This window comes from Aulonocara sp. 'chitande type north' Nkhata Bay, linkage group LG19 (genome assembly GCF_057382095.1).
Source record: "Aulonocara sp. 'chitande type north' Nkhata Bay isolate Kocher_YH1m ecotype deep benthic linkage group LG19, A_spYH_male_GT1.1, whole genome shotgun sequence".
Taxonomy (NCBI): domain Eukaryota; kingdom Metazoa; phylum Chordata; class Actinopteri; order Cichliformes; family Cichlidae; genus Aulonocara; species Aulonocara sp. 'chitande type north' Nkhata Bay.
The window spans coordinates 6,416,602-6,443,107 of record NC_141362.1 but is presented as its reverse complement, the minus strand read 5'-3'; the positions used below and the strand labels follow the sequence as shown (position 1 = coordinate 6,443,107).

The 26,506-nt window shown below is 38.7% G+C and overlaps 1 protein-coding gene and 2 long non-coding RNA genes across 8 annotated transcripts in view; 1 reads left to right on the top strand and 2 right to left on the bottom strand.

Moving 5' to 3' along the window:
* Positions 1 to 121: 121 nt before the first annotated feature.
* LOC147306380 (uncharacterized) lies at positions 122 to 6,788 on the bottom strand. Of its 2 annotated transcripts, none has more exons than XR_015126350.1 (4): positions 6,185 to 6,788; positions 4,879 to 4,969; positions 3,691 to 3,809; positions 122 to 2,208 (listed from the first exon to the last, which is right to left on the bottom strand). It is a non-coding gene; the product is annotated as an uncharacterized LOC147306380 (long non-coding RNA). The 2 variants fall into 2 exon arrangements; XR_015126349.1 differs by having other exon boundaries at positions 3,691 to 3,806; positions 6,185 to 6,771.
* A 1,910-nt stretch (positions 6,789 to 8,698) lies between these two features.
* Positions 8,699 to 26,506, bottom strand: part of syt16 (synaptotagmin XVI) — a 36,148-nt gene continuing 18,340 nt past the window's right edge. For 2 of the 5 annotated variants that reach the window (XM_086274467.1, XM_086274468.1), the window contains exons 3-7: positions 22,203 to 22,433; positions 19,988 to 20,205; positions 15,617 to 16,078; positions 15,317 to 15,506; positions 8,699 to 15,146 (exon numbers count right to left, since the gene is read on the bottom strand). In XM_086274467.1, coding sequence (XP_086130593.1) covers positions 14,833 to 15,146; positions 15,317 to 15,506; positions 15,617 to 16,078; positions 19,988 to 20,205; positions 22,203 to 22,433 — 1,415 coding nt within the window. In that variant the 3' untranslated portion in view covers positions 8,699 to 14,832. Of the gene's footprint in view, positions 15,147 to 15,316; positions 15,507 to 15,616; positions 16,079 to 19,987; positions 20,206 to 22,202; positions 22,484 to 22,796; positions 25,265 to 26,506 lie in introns of those variants that run through there. The other 3 variants (XM_086274469.1, XM_086274471.1, XM_086274470.1) reach the window with 3 other exon arrangements.
* On the top strand, positions 15,646 to 20,195 carry LOC147306379 (uncharacterized). The gene is made up of 3 exons (XR_015126357.1): positions 15,646 to 16,086; positions 19,071 to 19,139; positions 19,271 to 20,195. It is a non-coding gene; the product is annotated as an uncharacterized LOC147306379 (long non-coding RNA).

Here is a 26,506-nt window from a genome sequence, read left to right as displayed (position 1 = left end):
GAAAGCAACGGTGGTTCCGGCGCGCACGCACAACATTCAACGGAACTGAAAACGTCATGGCGTGACGTGACCGCGCTTTGTTGATAGAGAGGTCGAAATATTAAAAAATGAAACAAAAATGTCACATTACATACTTTATTTGATAATCAATCACATGAAAAAAGTTTAACGGCCCTTTTTCAAAATAGTTTCTTAAATACAGACTATTCATATTCATCAAAATATAAATTCTTGATTTAAAATATCAAGCTTTTCTTTAATAGTTGCCTTTAGTTTGTCATTGTTGTTTTACCTTATTTTCCTTTATTTTTCCATTTAAGTGATTGTTATCAAGATGCACATTGCAAAAATCAGTAAAACTCCTGGATAGACACTGAACACACGAAAAGACACAGAAGAAGGATGGATAATTAATCGCTGTTGTCATACAGCAAGTAAGTCAGCTTTATAAAGCACCAATGTGCCGTGTTAAATAACCTATTTTCTGACCACTTTAGCAAACCTCGGTCCTCTGTGAAAACACTACTGGTGCTGGAACCATAGTAAGAAAAAAATGGAATGCAACATCAAGTTAAAGGCCTTCTGGTCTCTGAAATCCAGCATTAAAACACCACGAGGCTGAAATGCATTCACAAAAGCAATATTTGGTATCAGAAAAAAAGTATTTTGACTTCATAGAACTGACAAAAAAATATTTCCTCCTTTTTACATAGCAAAAGAAAAAAAACTTTTATATTTAGGTATTTACTGCCACTAGCATTATCTCTCTTTATTATACATATATGTATAATCTGGGATATTTAGACTATGCAGACTACATGTTGGTGGTATGGTAATAATAGTGTTTGCCAACAGTTATAACTCATTTGAAAACGTGTTAAATGTTTGCTATATTGTATGTTTCAGCAGATGTTATAATCGTTGATAAATCTCTTTACATCTATAGTGGGTTATAATCTGTATATAACATCTATTAATGCTAAATCAGAATGAGGTTTAAAGTAAGCATTCCTCTGTTTTCTTATTTGAACACAGACTACTAATAAATGCTTTGAGATAATTTTTTTCCACCAGCAGGGGGCAGCAAAGTGCTGCAAAATGAAAACATAATCACGGGACATCGACCACAGAGAGAAAACAGTCTTCCCACAGGCAGTAAACGCACCCGGGGGAATGAGTGCCTTGAGTTCTTCATAGCATTAGAATTCACACGATCCAGGGAATGTTACACAGAATATTTCATAAATCACACAGTAGCATAAAAAGATAACAGAAGCAAATCAGCAAATATTCTCCACGCAAGCCAAGGTGCATCAAAAGTAGCCAGCAGTCTGTAAATCCCTGAATGCGCTCACAGTTTACATGAGCAACAGTAACAATAAAAATCAATAATACTACAGCTGCAAAGAATTTAAAAAAAATGCTGCCTGCTTAAAGTCTCTTACATTTGCACAAACAGTAAATAGCAGTAATGCTGCTGCAGAGTTTAATATCAACACTCCTGAGGCAGAAGAAGAAAATGGTCTCTCAGATTCTTGAATCCACCACTGCTTCTCAGCAAGGTGACGAGAAGAGGCGACGTCCTGCTGATGCACGAAACAGAGCCTGCGACACATTCCCCTCAAAGCATTTTTAGCGAACAGGGAGAAAAACAGCAGCAGCAGCAGCAGCCTTCCTCCTGCTGGTTGGAGCAAACAGTGCGAGTCCACATGCCTGTGACATGAACCGACGCTGCAGTTCCCAGCTTTGAAAAGAGGCCTGGCGGTGAGGAGCAGAGAGTCAGCCATTGTCATCCAGGTTGTACAGGAGGACCTGGTGGTTTGGGGTGAGGCCCGGGCAGGTACCCAGGCTGTACAGGCAACCAGCTGATGGGTAACACGGCACCAGCCGGTAGTGCTGCAGCTCCTCCAGGCCAAAGCCCGGGGAGCAGCAGTCTGTCACCAGCACCTTCACTCTCTTCCTGTCTGGGTACATCAGCCTCCGCTGCCCCCTATCCCCGATAACTCCCTCCTCTTCTTCCTCTTCATCTACTTCATCTTCTTCTTCCTCCTCCTCAGCCTCCAGCTCCTCCTCCTCATGGTGGATTTTTCTCAGCAGGTTGTTGATGAGGACGGAGCGCCTCAGGTAGGCCTCGGGATCTTCCAGGAACCTTAGTTTCTCCAGGGACAGCCTCAGGATGCAGCTCCGGTCCTCCTGCAGTATCAAGTGCTGCAAGTGGCAAACGTGAAGGCAGCAGATCAGATTGTGTCTTTACATTTTTTTTTATTTTGACAATTTATACTGAGAATTTTCAAAAAACATCAGAAAAAATATATTTTTTAATTATTATTACTGAAGGTATTTTAGCGTGCATTAAAAAGGGGGTTGAATGTGGTTTGAAACAGCAAACTTTACCTTTGTAACATAATGTATTTTATAACTGACCTATTTAAAATAAAGTTAGCTGGAGATATTTTCCCTCTCCTGCCTTCATTTAATCCCATTGTATTTTTTATGTAAAATTGTTTGAGTTTACCTCTCTAATACACACAATCAATTATCTATGTAGACATGTAGAAAAAGGGTTTCCATCCAGTTTGCTTAGTTTGTCCACCTTTTGTGATTAAACTGCAGTTGTGCTTTAAAATTGTAAAGCAAGCAAACTTAAATGAGAAGATTTCAAAAATGGAACATTTCTGTTAAACAAATCTTTGATAGTCTTCCTAAAAAATGCTTCTGATGGCTGTTGCCCACAAAGTTTCTAAATAGCTTTTTCCAGGAGGCAATGGGAGAACGCACATTTTGAGCACCATCCTTAAATACTTTTATAATGTTTAATGCTGCTATTTTCAAACATAATCCTGTAGTTTTTTACTGCATTACAAACAATGGCAGCTTTAGCTAGTCTTTAAAGCGCTTCCAACATATGGTGCTTTTATTATGAAGTGAAACTCTGAGCTGAGACAGGAAATGATTGACCGGAATAGAAGGGCAAAAAAGTGCGTTATCATAGAAAAATTGGACAAATCTCACATTTTTTTAGCTTCTCAAAAAGTGAACCTTGGGTGTTTTTCCTCTAAGTGATTAAAAAATAGACTGAAAAAAAATAACCACTATGATTGTGACTTTGGCTAAATGATGTCATTTATTAATTAATTTAATTAATTATTAATTAACACACACACACACACACACATATATATATAGCTGCAGTTCACTGAGCTGGAACAGGGAACTAGAATATTTTCCCAATTCCTGATTATACTTGTATATATTCCTAGGTATCATTTTTTATTGCACGACTTTTATTTGTAACATATTCTTTTTGTAGAACTGCATTCATGCCTGAAATGCATAAACCTTTAAAGGTACAGTGAACACTTTAGGTATTCAAAGCAGAGAAACAGTGGAGACTGTATAGGATGCCAGAATAAAGTTGAAGGATGTGATGTGATGAAGGCCAGCTAATAAAGAGTGAAACCGTTAAAGTGATGGAGAGAATTGTGAATGTCGAGAATGCACAGAAGCAAAGAAAGAAGACAAAAGAAGGAAGAGGCAGTAGAAAAGAAGTAATAAGCCAGAAACATTTGGCGAGCCTGTTCAGCTATGAAGTCACCAAACGTTTCAGCTGTTGTATTAAGGTCTTTCAGGCACAGAAAATCAAGTCACGCTGGCATGAAAACAACAAAAGAAGAAGAAAAGAACACGCACTTTTTGAAAATATCCACGTAGGCCTCGGTGTAAATCCTCCTCCTCCGCATATTTCCTCTTGAAGTAAGCAACTTTCGACGTTGTTGAATGGTTTGGTCTCTCTCACGGGGAAGGAGCTGCTGGAGGCAACCACACAGAGATCACTGCTTTCTGCCGCCACCACAGCACAACAATCATAATGTGCTGAAGCCTCTGTGTTACACTGAGGGGATTTCACTGGCTGGTTTTAACTTGAGTGCTTATCCAGAGCAAAAACTGCTTCCATGTGATATAAGGTGAATGTTGGTCTCTGTATTCTTGGATTAAAGCTGGTGATAATTATCTATATCACCAAAATCCAATATATGTACATTTTTGCACAGACTGCAAGACAGTTCAGCCTCTCAGGACAGACTTAAAGACTGAAACTACAGCTTTGCTTTGGTTATTGAGTCATTGTGGATACGTTTTTTTTTTGCTCCCACAGTTGTTTTGCAGATCATGCACGCGTGTTTGTCATATTTTGCCTCCTTTTCAGGTCATTCCTCACTCTCTATGGTCAGATTTCATCCCATCTCTGGTTAGTTTAGGGTTTATTTCCTTTTTTCATGTGTTTTTGAGGTCATTTCTTTACTTTTTCAATCCTCTAACACTGCATATGGCAGTGCTCTGTGGTGCTTTACAGTTATCCGTGTCCGCTTTATTGGTTTTGTATCATTTTCTATTGATTTAATGTGTCTCTCTGTCTACCTGCAACAACTGATCCCTTTCTTCTTCTGGTCATTTTCATCTTTGTTTAGTTAGTTTGGGTCACTTTGTGGAATTTCTTTAAATTTATTTAATGTGTTCATATTTTTATGTAACGTTTTCTCTCTTTTTAGGTATTTGACTCAGTTGGTTTTTATATTTTTAAGTTTGTGTTAGATTTTTTTCGTGATTTGAATGTATTATTTTAAACAAATAAGCGTGTATTATTTTGCCATGTATTAATACCAATTTTATTTTCAGTAATTTTATTATTTGAAAACTTTCCTTTCTACCTTTGCTGCATTCAGTCAATGCACACGGCCACTAGAGGTCATGTCCAGTTAATGTAATCTATGGAAAGGTGTGAGCTATAAACATTAAGAGAGCAGACTTCTGTCACATCACTCTTAATTCCTGGTTGAGAGATGTTGGTTTGCAGGAAGAGACAGAAGGTTTAATTACCTGCTGCCGATTGGGCCACGGCCGATTCAGCTCTCAGACCGGAGTTTAAATCAGAGCTGATCTGATCCTCCACATCGCCCTCAGACTCCTGCTGGAAAACATGCACACACAGACAAATGAGTATCAGCAAGGACCAAAACATCAGCACACAAACAAAGAAGCTTCACGTTTGATCACATTTAATCTTTCGCATTCTTCACCTGGAGTTTTTGTTCTATACATTGTCATTTGCATCTAACAAGTGATAAACCTGCACAACATGAACTATGAGTTCATGTTGGGGCATTAATAAAACATCTTTCAGATGTATACGTTCCCACACTACAGCACCCACACACTGTATGTGCAACGTACAATGTCTGATCTAATCCTTTAATGTTGTTACACAATGCTGCATTTTTGGCGAAATGTATCTACAGACGCTGCTTCCAAAATCCGCTCATTTGAATTTAAGAGAGATCAAAAGAGAGGAGGAGAGATAAAAGGGTTGAATGCGTGCGCATGTGTGGGTGATGTTATTTAAAATGCCATAAATCAATCATAAACACAGAGTGGGAAGCTTTACGTCGTGAAACATTCACACCGGCTCCCCTGAAGCTGCTGTGGTGACTCACGCAGTTTCTATCGTCCAACTGCATCCCGAGAATGATGCATGGTGATGGATGCATAAGCAGAGGGAAAGAGAGAGAGAGATGGAGGCTGCGTGGGAAGTGTGTGTCAGTGTGTTTGTCCGCATTCTGCCTGCTTTCTTTTCTTTTTCTGAAAATAATTTTGCTAAAAGCGGAATATGTTGGAGTAGGAGGTCAGGAGTTTTACAATCTGAAGAATATTTGGCAAATAACAAAAGCTCTTTTTTTAATGACTTGCATCAAAAACCTTTTGCCAGCTGAAGTCAACAGTTTGCAGCTCAGACAGACACAGGTACTAGTCTTCTTTCTGAAGCAAAAGCAGCACTTGAAGATGTGAGTATATTTAGGATTAAAAGAGAAAAAAAGAGCAGCTTCTGTAATAATAGTGAAGATCCCTGCATTTACTTACATCCCTAAAACACTCCTAAATCAAGATGCCAGTCCTTCATCACATAGAGTTTAAATATTTATATTATTATTGTTCAATGAAGAGCATATGCATTGTTTGAACTAACCTTTCTCGTTTATTTCAGTTGATTTCTACCCGAAGTAAAAAACAAACAAAACAAAACAAAAAAAACACATTTCAATAAATAAACAACTTTAATGGACACTTTAGGGAAGAAACAGCTGTTTTCCACCAATACATCAATTATAATTAAGCCACGGGTTCTTACCTTTCAAAATTTTTTGTCGAGCAGCAGTTTTTAAAGCCTCCTTTCCTCTGCCCACCGTGATATCCTTTCCTGGGTGCCTCATCCACCGTACTCACAGCGATCTAGCGCTTCTCCAGCTCGCCTGCAGTCGCAGCCTGTGTGGGTTCAAACAGAAACACAGACGGGCGGACGTGCGCAGAGCTCGAGCTCCTGTCGGGGTGAGACGCTCGCTGCTCTCCAGACTCCTAAAATATCCCGTTCACAGCAACTGGAGACAACACACTCCGCTCAGCGCCTGCCCTCATTGGTCCTGGCGGAGGCAGATGTTTTCTGTTGCTAAGAAACAGAGTAAGCGCGGTGATGACGTTCCAGCATCAGTCCAGCCGACGCACGGTTTTCGCGCTTTTCTTTTTTCTTTTACCAGCGCATGGAGAAAGTGTTGGGAGAAATGAAGCAGTGTGGATCAGAGGCTAGTTTTAAAGGTTTCACTGGGAAGAAAGACACGGACAGTTTTAAATCCAAGTCCGTTTGGTTTGTTTGGCATTTTGTGTGTTGTTAATGAGTAATCCGATCGTTCAGTCTGACGTCACTGGCCGTGTCTGGGCCTAAACTCCGCTGCAGGTCCATATATCAAATGATCACTATGGCATTACTGAGAGTTGAAAAACTGTCTAAAGTCTTTCATCTTTAATAAAATGATCAGCGTTCTGCTCTACCAGGTGTAACAATTGAGTTTAACATCCAGGCATCCATGAAAACGGAATTTATGACATTTAACGGAGTTAGAAGTTAGCAGGAAGTTAGCTCGCTAGCTTCCATCTAAATACAATATAGCATGTCCTGACTGCGGGGGTTTGGAAACAAATTAAAACGTACAGCTCTGTTATCACTTCCAACATAAATGAAGACAGAAAACTAAACAGCAGTGACGTTTGTAGGGTTACTTAAGTTTGGCTAGCTGGTATATAATGATGTGCTACGTGACCGCTAGCGACACAGCTATGTTAGCATAATATAAACAAGCTAACTTTTTTTCCATTCGATAAAAGTTAACGTGAGTGTTCTCGGTGGTCAGGAACAAATGTAATCGCATGGCAGGATGCTGTAAAAGGACCAAACTTCAGCCAGGAGAACAACTGAGATAATCCATCCACAATACGAGGTTAGTCATTCATATACTGCTGCATGGGCTGGGCTGTAGTTACATCCTAAGGTTTTAAAAACTGAGCTTAAATAAATGATTAGCGGTAATAAAAGCCGAGGGAGGTCAACGGTGATCACTGACTTTTTTTAAGAGCTTTTTGAGATTAAATAAAAGAAAATACAAAGCATTAAACATGTTAACAACACAAAAGCCTTATTAAATGCAGACTACTTTAGGCCCGGAAGTAGGATTCGTCACGTCATCACTTAATAATCGGATAGAGATGGAAATCAGTCAAGTAAAGTGTGCAAAGTTATGGGGCCATGGCCCTCTACCCCACTTACCAAGGAGCCAGACGTGATTTTTTATTGTTTTTTTCCAGGCATTTTGTGTCCCTGTGGATGTTTTTTTGCACTCTTTGTGGTTGTTTTTGGTCGCTTTGAGTGTATTTCTTTTGCATCCCTCTAAACATTTTGTGTCTGTTTGTGCTCATCTTGCATCTTTATGGGTGATTTGTGCCTCTTTATGACTGCTCTGTGATCATATAACAGCGGTATGCACATGAATATGGAGAATGTGTGGGTTTTTGTTACTGGAGTCTTTCTGGGTTTCTAGTTCATTCATAGTTTCACTGAAAAAACGAGCTCTCTTGAATTTATGTAAGCATATTGTATTTAATACAACTGCCTCATGTTTGAGTGACTTGTGTTAATTTAACTCAGTTGTTTAAGTTGCTGCCAAAGCAAATATTTGTGTGCAACAAATGTCCACTTTTGAATTAAGCCAATCCTGTTTTGTTTGCCTGCATGTAAACAGTGTGGTGTCGAGACCAAAATCTAGGCTGTATTTGCCAAAATACAAACTTCAAAACTACCTGACATCCATTGATGAGTCAGTGTCTTTAAACCAATCCACTTTTAGTAATAACAGGCACACAGAACATTAAGTTTCAGGTCACTTCAAAGTCATAAATGTGTACTATCAAACCCTTTTAAGCTAGACTTACAAAATAAAACAAAGACTGTGAATATGGACTTGAAATAGATAACAAGCTACAAATCCATATTTGTGGGTTAAGGTCCTTGTAGAGCAAAATTGAGTATTTTGGTCTAAATAACCCAAAATGTGATGTCCACATATGTGGACGCCAGGTCCTAGGAGGTTAAGCTATATTCTGCACAAACAAATACAAAACATAAGATGCTTTCTTCAGTCTCTAATCCACTCTTGATTTGCTCTTGTCCTTAAGCACAAAGATTTAAAATTCAATCACAGTGACGTATGTTTTTGTTTTTAACTACAAAAGCCTAATTTTCAGAATTAAGACATTCAAGCCATGCTCACAAGTGAGGAGAGGACCCAAGAAAACAGATGGCAGGCAGACGTTGCCACAGCAGGGATCTTCTGGTTTTTATTGGCAATGACAACTTGGTACAAAAAGTGCTTTCTGGGTGCTGCGGGAGCTCAGCATGCACAGCCCAGACCAGGGCTGCAGAATAGTCAGTGCAGGATCAGGATCAATGTCCACTGTCTCTTTACAGGCCTAAAATGCCTTATGAACTTGACCTTATACAGCTATACTTCTCAGGGAGGCCAGAGACAAGATAGAAGTTAAGACACATTGCTTTATCTTTGTCTCGTGGAAATGTAATGCTATTCAGTTTTTCCCTCCCAGTTAGCCCAAAACTATGGAGTCAGCTCGAGATTTTGGAGTGAATGGTGTGAATAAAGCATCAAATTAGCCTTATAGCCTACACACCACTGAGGTCAGGTCTAATTGCATGGAAAAACATTGTCTTTAATCAGTGTGAGTGCCTCAAAGCAGACCATGACAAAACCTGCCAGTACCTAAATATAACCACTAATCACAGGAATCTTAAAATTATTAATTTTAAGCAAAGTTTTACTCTAATTATAAAACATGAAAAACAATACCTGGATATTTTAAGAAATTACACTTGCACATTACAGTTGCATGAAAAGATTAGTTACTTTCATGTTTGTGTCTTAAGAGCAGAGCTAGACCCAGAAGGTGATCAGCCTAGCGTAGCGTAAACACTGATAGTAGCAATATATAGCTAACCAGACTTTGTCCACAGAAAAAGATAAACCCAACAACACTGCTATAGTTTGACACACTTACACCATATGTGTTTAATATGCACAAAAACAGTGATTTACCATAAAAGGTAAAACTATGCTATCATAATTAGCATAAACTATGCTGTCTCCCAATTCAAACATTTTTTAAATTAAGCTAGCTTACCTATTCAAAAAGTACGTGTGTTCTCGTTTGTACAAGGCCAATGTGGGCAATAAATCTGAAGAAGCCAAAAGTAGATTTAATTTAAAACTGATATTCTGTTAAATGTTCTAAAATTGAATTTGCTTAAAGCATGAAATAAAACGTTTTGGTCTTGGTTTCTGAAACTGTTTCATCCCTCTACTCACTGGCTTTGCAGTTGTCTGACTTCAGCCCTGGTCAGGGCCTTGACAAATAAACCTTCCAGGCAAATGCAGTCCTAGAGCAGCATTCACAGAGAACAACAAGGAGGCTTCATGCAGTTGTGTATCAACTCTTTGTCATGGTGGATATGTTTCATCTCAAAATATTACAGGCACTTTATCAGTATTCCATCTGCAGCACAATCTGATCACACAATCTGTTTCACATCTGTAATACAACCTGGGATCTTGAACTGGGCATGCAGATATATAAATACAATCCTGGGATGTATTTAAAAACATTAAACATTTACTATTTTTTTTAAAAATATAATAGATATGATAGATTCTATACAACAACTCAACATGCATAAAATATATATAATCTGTGCAGTAAATATAATTCATGTCACTATTCACACTCACAAGTACGAAGCTGGCTGAAGAGGAGTGCTGATATTATTTTACCCACTGCAGAGAAATGCTTCTTCATGGGGGATTGTCAAATTTCTCTCTACATACTTTAAAATAAAACTGATTATCAAATGTGGATTGTTCGGACTCATCTGCCAAAGATCATAGTAGATTAGGAAGAATAAATACATTTAAGGATGCGCTGTGTCATCACTAACGTTAATGCAACAAAGAGGATTTGGATACTTTGGAAGTAATTAATAATCCCAATCTGGTAGAAGACACATTTTTTAGGAATTCTAGATAGCTGACTTAAAAGGAAAAACTTATCTTTTTGCTAAACCCCTAAATTAGTTAATTGTCAATTAATTGTAATTGTCAGTTCAGTGCCTTTTGGACAACAAAATGTAAGTTTAGATGATTTAACAGTTGTGTTTTTAGATTTTTTTCCTTTTCAAAGTGAAACCTTACCTCACTATGCTAATTCTCACTATATTTGGACAGTGTTGGTTCTTTGTTGAAATAATGCCCTATAATTTCCATGTCTTCTTTAGCTAGGAAAGATACATATGTCCGATCAATGTCATGTTAGCCTTACTCTCAAAGAGCTAAATTACAGAGGCATGTTATCACGTATGCAGTCATTACAGCAGTTTTAAGACCCTTTGGTAGGTTTTTCATTTTCTCTGAATCACAATTACTTGCTTCTTACACCCAAATAAAGTCCGTGATTTCCACATATATAAAAACTTGTACATTCTTCTCAAAAACATTGTTATACTTTTCAAAATGACTATTAATTTGAGAAAAAAAATAGTTCAATTAAAAATATTTATGGGCGAATCGCAGCTGTCTGTATCAAACAAACATAGATGGGATTTGGTTGGCTTTAGAGGGTTTAAACTGAACTACGTCACAGTGTAGAAAATAAAAAAATTATCTGGATGCCTATGTAAGGTAACTGCAGCACTCCTAATCATCATCCATGCTTCGTATAATGTACACCTGAAGTAGTTGTCATTACGCATCTACAATCTTAGCATTTACAGCATTTACAGCTTGGTTCCTGTGCTAAATTGATACAAAATGAGTCCATTCACCTATGTCCCTCAACAAGTGACTCATGTTCATATAAAAGGAAAAAAAGATAAAAAGTTGTCTTTCTTCTGCTGGAAACGTCCCTGAACGAAACATAACAAATCACGGAGTAATCAGAAGCTGTTCAGATATTGTGGCTTACTTTCTTGATAAGCACTTGTTCAAAGATTTACAAAAAGGTCATGGATAATGGAAAAACTAGGCAAGTATGTTAAAAAGGTGAAAGTCCTTTTTATGGAGGGGGTATGCTAACACATTAAACACAACGAATCGGCCCTGATTTCTAATGCATGGCGTCACCTCATGGCCACCAACCTCGAGTCATTTCCGATCACAGTTTTATTAATTGCTAAAGAGACTGTGTTGTCACCTGACCAAAGAAAACAAACGCTCGAGTAAACACATCTCTGCTCTCAGTGTGCGAACCCCTGAGGGTTCAGCTACAGTATTTCTCCACACAAACAAAAATAATCCCCCGATTCAGGCTGCGCTCCTGCCTTATGACTCAAAGATGCTCAGATGGGAAAAGGAAGAGCATTAGCAGCAGCATTACCCTCATCACCATCACACTGTACGGTTTCACTGCCATAACTACCAATTAACACAGAGTGTGACTGGGGGGAAAAAACAGACACACACACACTTCCAGGGTAATTCATTGGCGGTTCTTAACAGCTGCAGTGAGATATTTAAAGCCTCTTTTGAGCTCAGCATTGATGGATGTTGAAATGAGCTTTGCCCTGTGAAGGAGACTGAGCTGAAGCCAAATAACATCATTCAGGATTGATGAGGCTCATCCCAATGGGTTTAAGAGCCTCCAGCTGCTGGTCTTCCTGCCTGTTGTAGCACGAGCGTCAGGAGAATATGAATGAGCGCTGAATGTGAATGAGACATCCTTCTTCTCCAACTGAATCAGAAAATATTGGTTCCTTTTTCAAGTATGTCACGGGTACGTGATCCTTCAGTCATATTTCTGCACTGAAAAACGCAACTAAAATGTCAGTGAGAGCTGCCTTACAATTTTAGGGTAAGCACAAAAACAAAACAAAAAAAAAAAGACATAAACAGATCACCAAATGTTATTGCGGTTATAGTACCACTTGCCCAAAAACTTGTCTTGTGATCTGTTCCTTTACTGCACTGCTTAGGTCACTGTTTGAATGTAATCACCTTTGAATATTTAGTAAGTTTATATCTTGTTTATTTAAACTACACAAAGCTTTTTCACAACGCATTCACCGTGAGTAAACTTTATAGATTAAATTAGCCCTTTAATCTTATCATTTAGAATGATTACAACAGCTGCAATCCAGAGAATGTAAATACAAAGACGATAGTACTCTAGAATACTTTGGTATCTACCAAATCACCACCTCGCCACCACCGTGCTTGTTTGTGCTGAGCGGCTGTTCGGTTGTCACCAAAACGTGATCGTCCTCATCATAAACAAACATCTCTACTTTGGTCTCATCAGTCTCAAATACATTGTTCCAGGAGCCTTCTGGTTTAATGCAGCTTGGCAAAGATAAACCATACTGGCATGTTCTTCTGTTTTAATATTGATGTTCACACTTACTATTGTGCGTTTGACCAGCAGCACCTAACTGCTACTTTCCCTCTTAATTCCTACAAAAGCAGCAAGGGTGTATTTTTTCACAAAGTACTTCTGCATTTTGGCTTAATTGTTGTTACAGAAAAGATGATTTAATATGTAAATTGACATTCTTTAGAGGTTTTAATATCTAATTTTAAGAACCACCAATTTGAATGAAACCCTTTTTTATTTGAATCATTAAATTTCTGTGTGATGACTTAATTAAATTTGTATCTTTTTGTTACAGATTACATAACAATTTGCCTACAGGTAGTAAGGGTTACTGTATTGGATTTAGTATTGTCGATCATGTGGAGTTATTGGAGTAAACAATACCCTGACTAAGCACAAAAGTTGATTTTTGACCTGCTAAACAGGAATCCAAATGAGTCAGATTAGCTACTTTTTTGTCGTTTGTCACTTAAACTCTAAGAAAACCACATCAGTTTGGTTTCTGTGGGATTAGCTCTCCAGCAGCACCCTTGAATCCACAAATTACCACCAGCTTTTCCCAACAAATCTGCTTTTTGTCAGTTTCAGGACATTTTTTGGTCAACTTTCTGATAAAGTTAAAATAAATAGAATTTATTTTTTAGTTAAAATGTCAGGTTGGGCGATATGTAAAAATTTTCCAACCGACAATCTGACGATCCAACGATAGACCATATACTCACGCAGGCGCGGAACAAAGTAATCATGCACGGACTGATTTGCACATTTAGAATTTATACGTTTTGTTTGGAGGGAATATTTTACCGTCTCTTCTTGTTTGTTTCAGTATTACTACAGCTACTTTTTGGATTATTTATTTATTTATTTATTTGAGATGTGCCAAATCACAACAACTATATCGTCAATAGTCGATATATTCGTCCGATCGCCCAGCCTTATTAAAAAGTCTGATTTTAATCCACTGAGACGGTGTAGAAAACTTTGGAGGCTGTTTAAAGAAACAAAACAAAACAAAGACCCCCTAATTAACAGATGCCAATGAAGTATAGACACAGGTAACTGACGTCATCCAATTTGAAAATAATAACATTTTAATTTTTGTGAGAGAAGCTATCATATATTTATATATAAATTTATCTATTTAGAAATAGTTTCATTTTTTTGTGTTTACAGTTACAGATATTTGCATTTTACCAGCTAACCAAGCTCTCTAAGCTCAGTGGAAAGATGTAAATTGCAGTAACATATCACTTGAATGTATTTCTCACAAGTCTCTATGCTTTTAAATCACTCCATTCAGGCTAGCAGTGGGATTTAACCAGTGAGTATACAATTGGTTAAACTGATGGGCAGCCATGTGCTTGTGCTCTGATATAAATGATGTTACATCATAAGATCTTAATGAAAAGATGTCTGATGTACTGCAGAGCTCACTGAACACTTACTGAATAATTTTGCTAGTTTTTGTGACCTAAATGAACTTCCTCATATAACGTTGATCATTCTCGACCCATAACAAAAATGCAAATCTGTGACACTTCTGACAGGATGTGCCACTAATATTTCCAGAATGTCGAATCTCCCAATTTCTTCCCTGCAGTTTAGTTTACAGAGGACAAATGTCCTGCAGTGAAGTGTGAGAGATAACAAGACAAAAATATTTGACTTCATTCTGCCAATTCAGGAGTAAATTTAATGCCTTCAATGTCTTTTTATAGCCTAAAGTCTTTAAATATTTTTTCTTTCCTGAAACATGAATTGAAAGCTTGTATTTTAAACCGATTACAGCCTGAGGACCGATGACTTTGTCCTGCATGCTGACACAAACTAACCATCTGTGCTGGATGTAAAAATTGGGGAGATTCTGTGAATCACTGAGGCCTGAAATCTTAACCATAATAATCCACTCTCTAAATCAAGGCTTTCCTTTTCTTTTCCAAAAGCTCTAAATCTGTCTAACTACAGAATAAAAAAATATAAGAAAAACCACAGAAGAAAGTAAAGTCCTGCCCGACAGTTATTTTATGCCTCTAGCAGGACGTGCCAGCGGCAGACCTGCTGTCCTCGACCCTCCCTCATGTCCTGCCAGTGAAGCTGCTCTTCATCGCCGCTGCTGTTCTGGCCCAGAGCGATCCAACCCACCATCTCCTTGCGCTTCATGCTGCGGCGGTTGTAGATAGAGATCAGGAGAGTGACATCTGACAGCTGGAACAGAGCAACCTGGAAGATAAATGTCTCCTTGTACACGGGGTTGGGCTGACCACGGCGTACTGTCGTCTTAGTCCGACAGATCTCTTGACCAACTGAATTCAGCAGAGTGAGTCGTCCATAGGTGTCTGGACCAATGGGGAGGAGGGAAGAGGAGAAGTGATGAAGAAGAGAAGAGATTGTTATGAATGCCATTTCAGTTTGGCTGGATGTTTTTGCATGTATACAGTGAACACGTGTACCAAATGTATATAATTCGATTGTTTGTGTGTATGTGTGAGAGAGGCTCCCTGCAGACCTGGTGGCCTGTTCATGGCAAGGTTTCTGAAGTGGCTGCCCTTGATGAGCTCCACAGACATGCGTCCCGTTGTGGCATTGTAGGAGAGACCCACCAGCAGTTCAGGGACGCCACCGTGGGTCAGAGACTGGGTTGATGAGGCGCTGTCGCTCTGAGAGACGGCAGACAGGCTGAGCTGGGAGTCCACACTCTGAGGAATAAAAACAAGTGTGGTGGCTACAGATACGCTGAACAGAAACCTCCCAAAATCCTTTTTAAATTCAGTTACACCCAAAACTTGACGGCATTTTTCCTACTTACCTTCAGGTTACTTCTAGGCTCCAGGACTAGTGTCGTTTCCATCGTCCCCCCGTCTGGGTTAAGTCCTCGTAAACGCAGCACTTTCTCCCCCATCATTCGCTCACGTGATATCCTGCTACCCAGCGCATACAGCCTGAACCTGATAGCTGACTTCTGCAGGTCGGATGGCTCCAGGCGCGAGAAGCGAAACGTCTCGTTGAAGTGCGGGAGTGAGCCTTTCTGCACGGAGGTCTTGTGTCGCTGTTTCTTGGAGGGCAGCAGGACCACATGCACCTGCCAGGCGCTCATCCCACTTCGAGCCTTGTCGGGGATATCTCGGGCCGCAATCACAGTGACCAGCAGTTTTTCTGCGGCAGGACGGTACTCCAGGGAGAGGACCAGATCTCCACACTTGGAGATAGGAGTTCGAGGGGAAGAACAGCCTGGCTGAGACGAGACTTCGCCAAGAGGAGGTGGCTCTTCCTGGCAAAGTAAGGAGAGAAATCATCACAAACACACTACACCAACCTGTAGTTTAACCTTTTGCTAAGGAGGACAGCTGCAGTCAGTGGATTCTAGTGGTAACCAGTTTATGACTTAAATAAGCAAAAGTATGTTAGCACAAAAAAATTTGATTGTCACCTTCTTATTTCAAGGGATTTTCTGGCTTTTTATTCACCTGTCAGTCATAATAATCACTTTCTTTTAAATGTCCAGAGAGACAAAGTGAGCAGAAATGCGATCCTGAAGCATACATAAGCCCCCTCCTGCATCTCCCCAACCCCTGCAGTTAAATGCTCCCGTGCAGTCAGCAAACACAACATCGATTGTGTCAAGTGTTGACCGAGCGGGCCGAGTGTTGCTGTCGTCATGGCAACCACTGGGGAGATAAGATAATCAGAGGGCTGCCGAGGTCTACTGGATGTGCAGGTCAGGAGATGCACACATAAAAGATAAAAACATAAGAATGGACCTCCACCTGAAAAAAAGCATTAACGTTTACTGCTGCTAGTAACAGGAAGTAGTAGCTCATGTGACCAATGTAGCAGTGGGGTGGCATCAGTATAAATGTGCAAACAGTAAAAGCATAACTTTCAATTTAAACATCACAGACCTTTATCATTAGTGGCCCAAGTTAAATGAAGAATTATTACCTTACAAAGCGATCTCCACGAAAAAATAATTTCTGTTATTTTGTTTACTAAAATATGAGAATTAAGTTTTACACCACCTGTTCCTACTAATTGTTCACTAGCTGTTGTTTTTAACATATTTTTTATTTTTTATTTAGTTGAGATAAAAATAAAATCAGAGACATCTTTAATAATCCTAAGTAACAGTTTAAAAAAACTATCACAAGCAATGTCTGTGAACTTCAGAATACCACATATTTAAATCTTATTGATTGCTATCGACCTAAAAGACGGCCAAAATAAAAAAACCCCACAAGATTCAGACTGCTCTAAATGCTTATATCTCTACATGTCCTTGTTTTTTTTATGATGGCACTGAGAGCCAATATACAGTAAGTAATTTGGTCATAGCACCCTGCTCTTAAGAACAGCAGCCCCCCATCCATATAGTCTATATTTCAAATTTATTTGAGAGGGGCAGCCAATCAGGAGAAAGTCAGCTTAAAAGGAGAGCAGTTTCAGTTTTACAAATGCCAATTTAATGCTTAATAGTTTAATAGGAAAGGTTCCCATTAAATATACAGGTTGCTCATCACTGGACTTGCACAAGCCATGGTTTCAGGTTTAAACAAAGTGTAGCTGTTGGTGTCCACACACTGAAGTAAAGGTGTGTAATTGTCACTGATAGTTTCTTCTACAAGTGAACGTTTAAAAAAAATAGCACTGGGCTACATTAAAAAATGTTCCTTTATACATTCTTGTATTTTGCCATCAAGTGTTTTATAGATGCTTTTTTGCTTATGTGGGCTTCACACGCTGCCGTGTAACAACCATATTCCATAAATACTTCTAATCAGAGTTGACTGGTGGGTGATGATGGTTATCTTGGTTACGTGATAATAGATTAATCTATTACTGATGCATGATGTGGTTTTACAGATTTAAAAAGTTTTATGGTTGTGTCTGTGGGTTCCAGACAAACCTGAAACATGAAGGTAGTATGAAACAGGTATAACGGCAGTAAACATAGCAGAAAGGGTGGTATTATTAGCAGCTGTAATATTTGCTGTATCTTTAACCACGAGCGGGGCTGTTATATAACTCTATAAATAAACTGCTAACAAAAAAAGGCTCTCCTGGGTTTCTGTAGCTCTGCAGCCCCTCTGATCCAACCTCATTTGTTATTTATGAAGCGTTTCTAGATTTCAGTATCACCCAGTGTGTGTGTGTGTGTGTGTGTGTGTGTGTGTGTGTGTGTGTGTGTGTGTGTGTGTGGGAGGTGTTTACAGCACAGATTGCGCCCAATTTCAAAGTGTGATTCGGTCACTAAGAGGTTGTGAATTCTACAAACACACAAACGATATACACATATATACAAAATACACAAATACCACACAGAGCAGGAATATTTGCATATGTATGCATGCTTTTTTTACACACGCACACACATACATATGCAGACAATGTAGCAGATATTACCTAACACGATTATAACTGTGACAGCACCAACATTAATGTTAGTGACTGATAAAACAATTAGCCTCTCAAATGATTAACCATTAACTTGGGGACATAAATTAAATAACTAAAATCCTCAAAATCAATGAGAAATCAAGATGAGCTATTAGTATAATCAGTCTTATAAAATACAGTATTGATTAGAAAGTGGTTAATAACTAAAATAATAATTACAATCAATGTTATATCTCAATAGTCACTGAGGTTGAAGGATTTGACTGTTCTGCATAAGCAGAGGTTGGCAACATTCACTCCTATACAACACTGATTACGGCAGCATATGCATTAAAGACAGGTGATTTACTAAAGTAATTAGTACAAAGATCTCACTGAGGACTGAGACTAAAAGAAGAAGCATGTGTATGTGTGGCAGACAGAGAGAGAAGCGTGTGTCTTTCTTCTGCAACGTAGCTGAACAAGTGACCAAAGAGAAGAATGAGCACATGTAGCAGGATCCTTACATTTCCTCACCATGTGCAAAGGTGTGATTATGTGCAATAATGGTGTCAGCTCAATAATAAAAGTTGGTAGTTAGCATGCAAGACCTTGGTGTATGTAGTAAATGCAGGAACAAAACCATCAAGAAGATCATCATAAAATAAATGAAAGCCCAAACTCTTAACCATGTGTTATGAAAAACTATGATGTACCAGGGAGGTTTACTAGATCGTGGATCAGTCATTGATCAGAGTGATACTCCATGTGCTAGATCCCAGCAAGCAAGCGTTGTGTTCCACTTCAGCTGGCCCAGACACACAGCGAACTTCTCTTTGTTAGCTGCGTTAGCACCCTGAGCTAACATGCTCTGCTGTTGTTGCTCCTAGTGACTGCGATCAGAAGCTCTGGAGCATGGAGAGGTCATAGGAGTGAAGAGCAGGCTTCCCACCACAGAGGTAGGAGTGAAAAAGAGCCTGACAATAACTGGTAAATTCCTGAATTAGTCATAACTCGGGATGCTAGCAATACTTGAATAGCTCTATCTTGATAAGAACCAAAACAAATCCTGTTTTTCCTCGTTTTTCAGGAACGTGCTAACTCAGGAGTGACATCACTCCCAAATTCGAAGGTATTGGGAACACGGCAGTATGGCCGCCTGTGATTTTGTCTTGCAGGTAAAAGGTGATCTAGGAGGTGGTCATTCAGATCTAGGAGGTGGTCATTCACCTCCTTGGAGGATGATATTGAATCAATGGATCTACAGTCTTGCTTTGGATTGTACGACACCATTATTCACAAATAAATAAGCAAAGAATGTATCAGCAATTTATGTGAAATCTCAGAGAGCTGTGGTTGGTTTGTTTCTTCCAACGTGAACCTGAGCGGCTTACCACAGCAGAGTGGTAATCCTCTCACAACTGAGTGACGATGATACCTCTGCCAAGCATGATGGGAACAGCAGGGGCTCAATGACCCTGTTAAGTAATCCATGCACCACTTTATTTATTTATTTATTCATTTATTTACTTTTAACTTTCTGGTCATTGATGTTAATAAAAAACTGCATTTGTTTCCCATTTTCCTAGACATGAGGTGCGGCTCAAGACTTTTGCACAGTACTGTATTGCAGTATTGATTGATTGAAATTAAGAAAATTCTCTGATGTGTTTATCCAATAAATGCTTCTTTTCTCATTTAAATAGATGTAAGACAGTGTAAAGTTAATGCTTGTCTCCAGTTTTACAAGGTCCAGTGTTATCAAACACACCAATGACTAGAAATGGTTAATGTCTGATTGTAGTACCTCTGGGGTCCAGGCGGAGGGGCTTTCTGTGACCTCATTCTTGTCATGATCCACTGCTTCCGTAGATTGCTGGTCCATACTCACGGTGGGACAGTCACTGGAGGCCAGTGGGTGGTCTCCTGCAGGTCTGTCCAAAGAGAGCATGGATGCCCTTTCTTTTGCTTCTACCACCGCAGAGAGCGGATCCTGGAAACCCTGTTGGCTTTGAGCTGCCGTTTCTGCAGGAACAAGAGCACTTGTTTTTAAACTGGTGGTGAAAGGATACTTTATATTTACACTGGAGATGGAACTTTCCATCGTCCTACTTTTATCTCACTCACTTTTAAAAGTGCAAAATTCCTAATGGGACAAGTAACAAAAAAAAGTAACAAAAAAGTAACAGCAGTTATTATTGTGCACTCACAGCATTGAAGATGTACAAGCAGTTACTAATAATTTTTAGATTATTTGAATGTGTAGAATGTATGTATGTCATGGTCATTTATAGCTTTTAATTATTTTGTTGAACTGTTCTTTTTCCAGGTTAAAATGATTGCACGACACAGCTTTAATTATTTCAAAAAGCAAGAACTGCATGCACAAGTTAGAATTTATTTGGGATTTTCTCGAACCCACACATGGCCAAAATTACACATACAGACTCAAATATATACATACATTCTCCTAAATCCTTTAGTGGTTTAGTAGTGCTGAAGGTTCTACGATGTCCTTTAAATGATTGACTACAACTGGTAGTTTGTTTGACAGCATTCATTGTATGACCAATATTCAGAACAATGGGAAAGTCCCAGGAAGTCAGTGAAGATATGGTCTTTTACAGCCTATTTAAAACAACTGCCGATTCCAAGATCATCAACTATACATAAGTACAAGTTATTTAGATGTGTGACCACTTTGCCAGAGTCTAGAAGAAAATGCAAATTGGGACCCTCAGATGAGGCGAAACTACTTGTAAACTAGTAGCATCAATGTTCCCTTTGAAATAAGTTTTACATCATCATGGATCGAGAGAGCGCTGACCAAGAAAGACTGACTTTTCTCAAAAGAACCTTAAAACCCTGCTCAGAAATGTTACGGCAAAATGCAATGGAAATTTTTGCACATCAGGTGTGCACGTACAATTACTGGAAAACTGTGAGTCGGTGCTTCAAATGTTTCAGCTTGATTAAGAAACTTATACTTGCATCATGAATGTAAAATGTATGTGTAACAGTATGTATCCTCACCTAATATATGTGCTCTCTGTGCAGTAATCCAGTAGTGAAACTCTTCCTAACAGAACGAGGTGAACATGTAAACATAGCTGCCACCTACATCAACACAAATTACTGAAATTAGACCTAGGTGGACATGAATATCTCCTCTAGTATACCATCTAATTTAGTCTTAAAGCTCTAAATGCAGTTTTCTAACCTTGTTTAGCACAGCAGTGTGTTAACAGGAGGGATATTGTGCAATTTGACAACCCTTGGCCTTTTCCTAACGCAGGAACACACGGAGAACAAGCCGTACCTCAGACCAATCAATAGCAATTATCTCCAATTCTCTGTCATTAAGGTCGGCCTGACTGTTATATCAATGGCTGCATAGAGAGTTCACCATAGCAACAAGCTGAGGTAAGTCATCATTCTGTGTGTGTGTGTGTGTGTATGTTGTTTATAAAGGTGGAAATATATAACAGAAGCTGAAACAGAGTGACCCTGACCAAACCATGTCACCACCCCCACCAACCACCTGCTGCTCATGTTATAATGAAGAGTAAGTTCAGGATTTTTCTAAATATTTGTCTGTGATTGCTGTAAAAAAGCAAATAAGGGTGCTGTTCGTGCAGTAAGTTATGTAGCAGCTGAGCGGGGTGTGAATGAGATAATGATAATGAGGGATTTTGATCATTTGATCCACTGGCAAACAAATCTACAAAAACCACAAATAGAGTAAACAAAATAGTGTAAAAAAAAAAGAGCTGGTTTGTTTGCAACGTTCTAATTCTTCCTTATCCTCGGGCTTTTCTTAAAATAAACAAACAAACCAACAAGCACAAAGTGTCATATGCCTCCATCTTTCCACGCTCTCTCCCTGAGCTCTTTACAGCCTCTAATCTCCAGGAAAAACAGTATTTGAGGCTTTTTGGATTCATCAGGACAGATTAGTAGATGACTACTGCTGGCTAAGTCTTTATCTATCATTATTCCCAAATCAGTATCTGGATGAGTACCTTCACAGTCTGATGGCTCAGTGCTGCCCTCCTCCTGGTCTGATAGTCGGGTAAATTTGTGTCGTCGACCCAGTGACAGGTGAGTCTGCTGGGGCTGCTGCTCACCGATGTTTGCTGCTGCGGTGCGAAAATTCTGTGAACGAGACACGGACATCTCAAACTGCCTCAGGATCTCATCTTCGCTGTCTGACGAGCTGGAGGCATCGTCGTCGTCGTCACCGTAGCTGTTCACTGGAGGGAGGTAAAGACAGGGAAACAGAGGGACTCACAAATGGGAAAAGCTGGGAGAGTTCAGGAGAGGAGGAGAGGAAATCCAGATGAACGGAAAACATTTGAAAAGACACTGACAAAACTAAAGGAGAAACTTCTTGGACAGACTATCCTACAGACCCAAAGGACACCAACAGAACTAAGAAGGTCAAGAGCCTCTAGTTTGGTGTACACGCCAGTTAAGACTTTAAAGTCTAATTACTCTGTTACTCTGTCATATGCCTGTAACTAGAATTTAATTGCACTTGACTTGGCTATTGTTGTCTGTGTGTTTGTCAAAAACACAAAAGGTTTTTTGTGAAAGAACAATTAACTACCACCTACCAACCAACATGTTAAAACCATTAAGTGTTGTGGAGGAGGAAAATAATTCCTCTACGAGAGGTAAATAAGCGAGATCACATTTAAAGCTGTGCTCAGCCTCAGTCTGTTCAAAATAACGACGCGTATTAGCATTAGTGGGGTTGAGGGTCACTCCACTACCTTTATAATTTCACCATAACTAGATAGCAACAGCTGAATGAGTGACGCAGCAGTGGAGCAATCAGCCCCCTCTTCTCTAAAGTGCAGGTCACCGTACCTGCCTGAGCAATTGCCATGGTTACATACAGAACAAAAACAAGGCTGTACACCCTGTGTGGGCGAGCAAGGCTGATTGGTCTGTTAACTTCTCTCTTCTTTCAGGCTTTTACAGCGAAGCAATGCGACTCAGTGGCTGAAACACATGGTTATTTCAGATCAACTCAGGAGCTTGCCTGCTAGAAACATAAAACCTGGGATAATTCTGACTAACAGAATAGTTTCAATAGGTTTTTAACTGCATCTGAAGGGAGATGCTCGTGTGTGTGGATAGCCACTATGATTTTGACATTTATGCAGAATAAAATATTTTCTTCAAATTTCTGTTTTAAACTGAAAAACTTTTTTCTTTCCATTTTTATTCATTATACACAATCCTCTTAACAAAGACAAATGTTATCTCTTTTAAAGGTTGTTGTTCTTGTGGGAAGCTTGAATATTCAAAGACATATAAACATATAAATACTGAGCAAAATTTAAAAGAAGAAATATTTTGGTAACAAAAAAGCAACCTTTCAGAGAGGTCTGGTCCAAACTTAAGGCTAAAGCCCAATGCTCCACAGCCTAAGCCACACCTACTACTTGTTTTGCTGTACTTGGTGCTGCATATTGAACAGCATGAAATTATGTGGTATTATGTGAAATACTACTCAAAAGGAAATAATACAAAGATTTTAATCTGCAGGGACCTCCATTTAAGGGAAGTTCTGGACTAAAACTGTCAAGTTTCCAGTGTTGATGTGTTTACAGTCCTGTTGTTTTCAGTCCTTAATTCTAGTTTTTGTTTGATTTCTTTAAAATAGCAAAGAACAGTGTTAAATTATGCTGTGAACAGGTCACCATGAGTGAGCCTGCTATGGTAACAGAGACTTGGGTGTTCTTGTAAGCAGCGTGCGTACAGGGATACCAATATGGTGCTGAAATCTTCCTCATGATTAATGATGATGCCTGGACAGATCACAGCTGATAATGGTAAATGAAGGAAAATAGAACATGCTAGCTCAAGTGTTGTGCTGGTTTTAAGCTTGCCTGTTTGAGTTCAACAGCTATCCAAATGTATTAAAACAGGGCAGGACTGTAAGTATCATTATTGTAGTATTTATAGCCTTACTTGTTGTTCTATTCATTAGATCTGTATTTAATATTTTCTTTTTTAGTTATATATTTATAGGTCACGTCATTATTTTCTTTCTTTCTTTTTTCAAAGCAATTTTTGTGTTTCTATTTCTTATTTATGTCTTACTACGTTTACTATTCTATTTCTGTTTATAAAGATCTGATGTATTAATTTTACATAATTCAACATGTTTATTTTTATTTTTTTACATTCAGCTATGCACATGTCGCTGTATTTATTTATCTCCAAACGTTGATTCTGTTCATCTGGATGCAGCGTTTTCAGGAGAGACGTTTCAGGTAACTTCTTCGGTCTCAGCTGACTGCAGGTTTCCCCAACTTTATAAATAATCTTATATTTTGTATGTTAAATTTATACATTTGCTTATTTGTGTCTGAGTGTTCATAAGGTAAGAGACACTAGCCTGACCTCAAAGCCATTGATTGTTGTTTACAAAAGGCTAGGTGAAGAATTAGCATGTGTAGTTGATAAGAATTATTTGCTTATGTCTGATTCACCCAGAAAAAACGAATTCTGCTTTTAACTGCGATCAGGACTACCCAGCTAATTCACATACAGACAGAACAACAAAGAAATTACATAAAAGGAAAAAAAAAAAAAAGAAATAACAGAAAAGTAAAAATCACGAAATAGCCACAATAATAGTTTCTGTAAGGAAAAGACATTTTAATTCAATGCTCTCCTCATTTCCATTTTTTGGTTAATTTATTTATTTCTGTATAAAAGTATTTATTTATACATTTATTCAGTTATAATAAAAACATTTTTCGTCCCACACAGAAAACACAGCAGCTATCACACTGCCAGATGCTGGTTAAACTAATAGGAATACAAAATATAAAACACAATGTTTTAAATACATTTGTTTATTACTTAATTCCTTCAATGTGATTCAGTTTTTTACTCTGTAAAATATGATAAAGAAACTCTCTTTAATTAACAGGACATTCACTGTTACTGTACTTGTCACTTCTCAACAACATACATAACTCAAGCTTATTAGCCATCAGTATTAGAATAATGAATATAGGTCAAATTAACCTTAAACTTTTAACCTTGTGCTAAGCCTGAGACTAGAGTTTAAGTTAAACCTGTTTCCACACACAGTTTGACTGAACCTGAGTTTTCAAACAGCTCCTACCTCATCCAGTGACACTCCACAGACGTTCAGCTGAATCTTATGAAGAGACTATAAACAGGATATGCTGTTTGTTCAGGAAACTAGCTGGAAATAGCAGAGGCTCCACCTGTTACAGGTGAAAAACTAACAAGCCAATGTTTGCTCACAGTTTGACTCACAGTCTCCACCATCCTACTGTAGCAAATGTGAACATGCCCTTCTTTCATTTCTGCTTCCTTAACAAGAGCAAATATGGGTTTACCTCTGCTGACCACTTGCTCTTAATGCTAAGATGATTCAGAGGCTCTCAACCAGATCCGAGCTGGTTTGAAGGATTTACCCTCTTCAGGAAGCTCTCAGCAGGTCTTTTAGAATTCCTGTCAGCATTAATACAAATTAAATAATTACATTCATCAATATTCAATTTAAGAATTAGGCAAAGGAAAGAAATTGTTACTACTGAAGAAAAACTCTACGCAAGAAATTCTGGAATCATCTTGTTTTCTTCCACGTATAAATTTGAGGGTTGCTGATGGCTGGAATTTATCCCAGCCATCATAGAGCGAAAGGCACAGAGCACCTTGCATGGACAGGTCACCAATCTGTTGCAGGGCTAACTTTAAACCACTCTGGTGATTCAGTGATGTGTTGCTGAAGATAAAGGTTTGACCAGGAAGGTCGTGAACAGTTCATGTGGCAATAAAAGATCAAAAGCGGCAGTCGGGAATGAAACCCAGCGGAATAACAAGAACAATGTGCCAAAGACCAGTGGGAATATGTTAGCTATTAATACACTGGGACTGGACACAGGTGAGGATGGGTCAGGTGCAATAAAACAGGTTTTTAAACAGGTAACTGGCACCATGTTAGCGTCTTCCCAGTTGATCAGGTCTAATAGATGTTTTCACAGCAGGAACTCTGGTGTGGTAGAGGCCTTTGTCAAAGTAGGCAAGGCACAGCTTTATTTAGCAGTAATGACAAATGTATTTCATCTTGACTAAAGTCTGCGTCATACAAATGTGAATTTCAAAAACATTAATCATTAATCAAATTACAAGCTATGAAATTTATATAGTTTAGAAAATAAAGTAGTAGAAGTAGCACAGTTGTTAAAAAAAAATCCCATCTACTTTATATTTCTAACCGAGTACACAGTATTTGATTTTGAAGTGTTGTCTTCAATGTAAACGTGGCTCA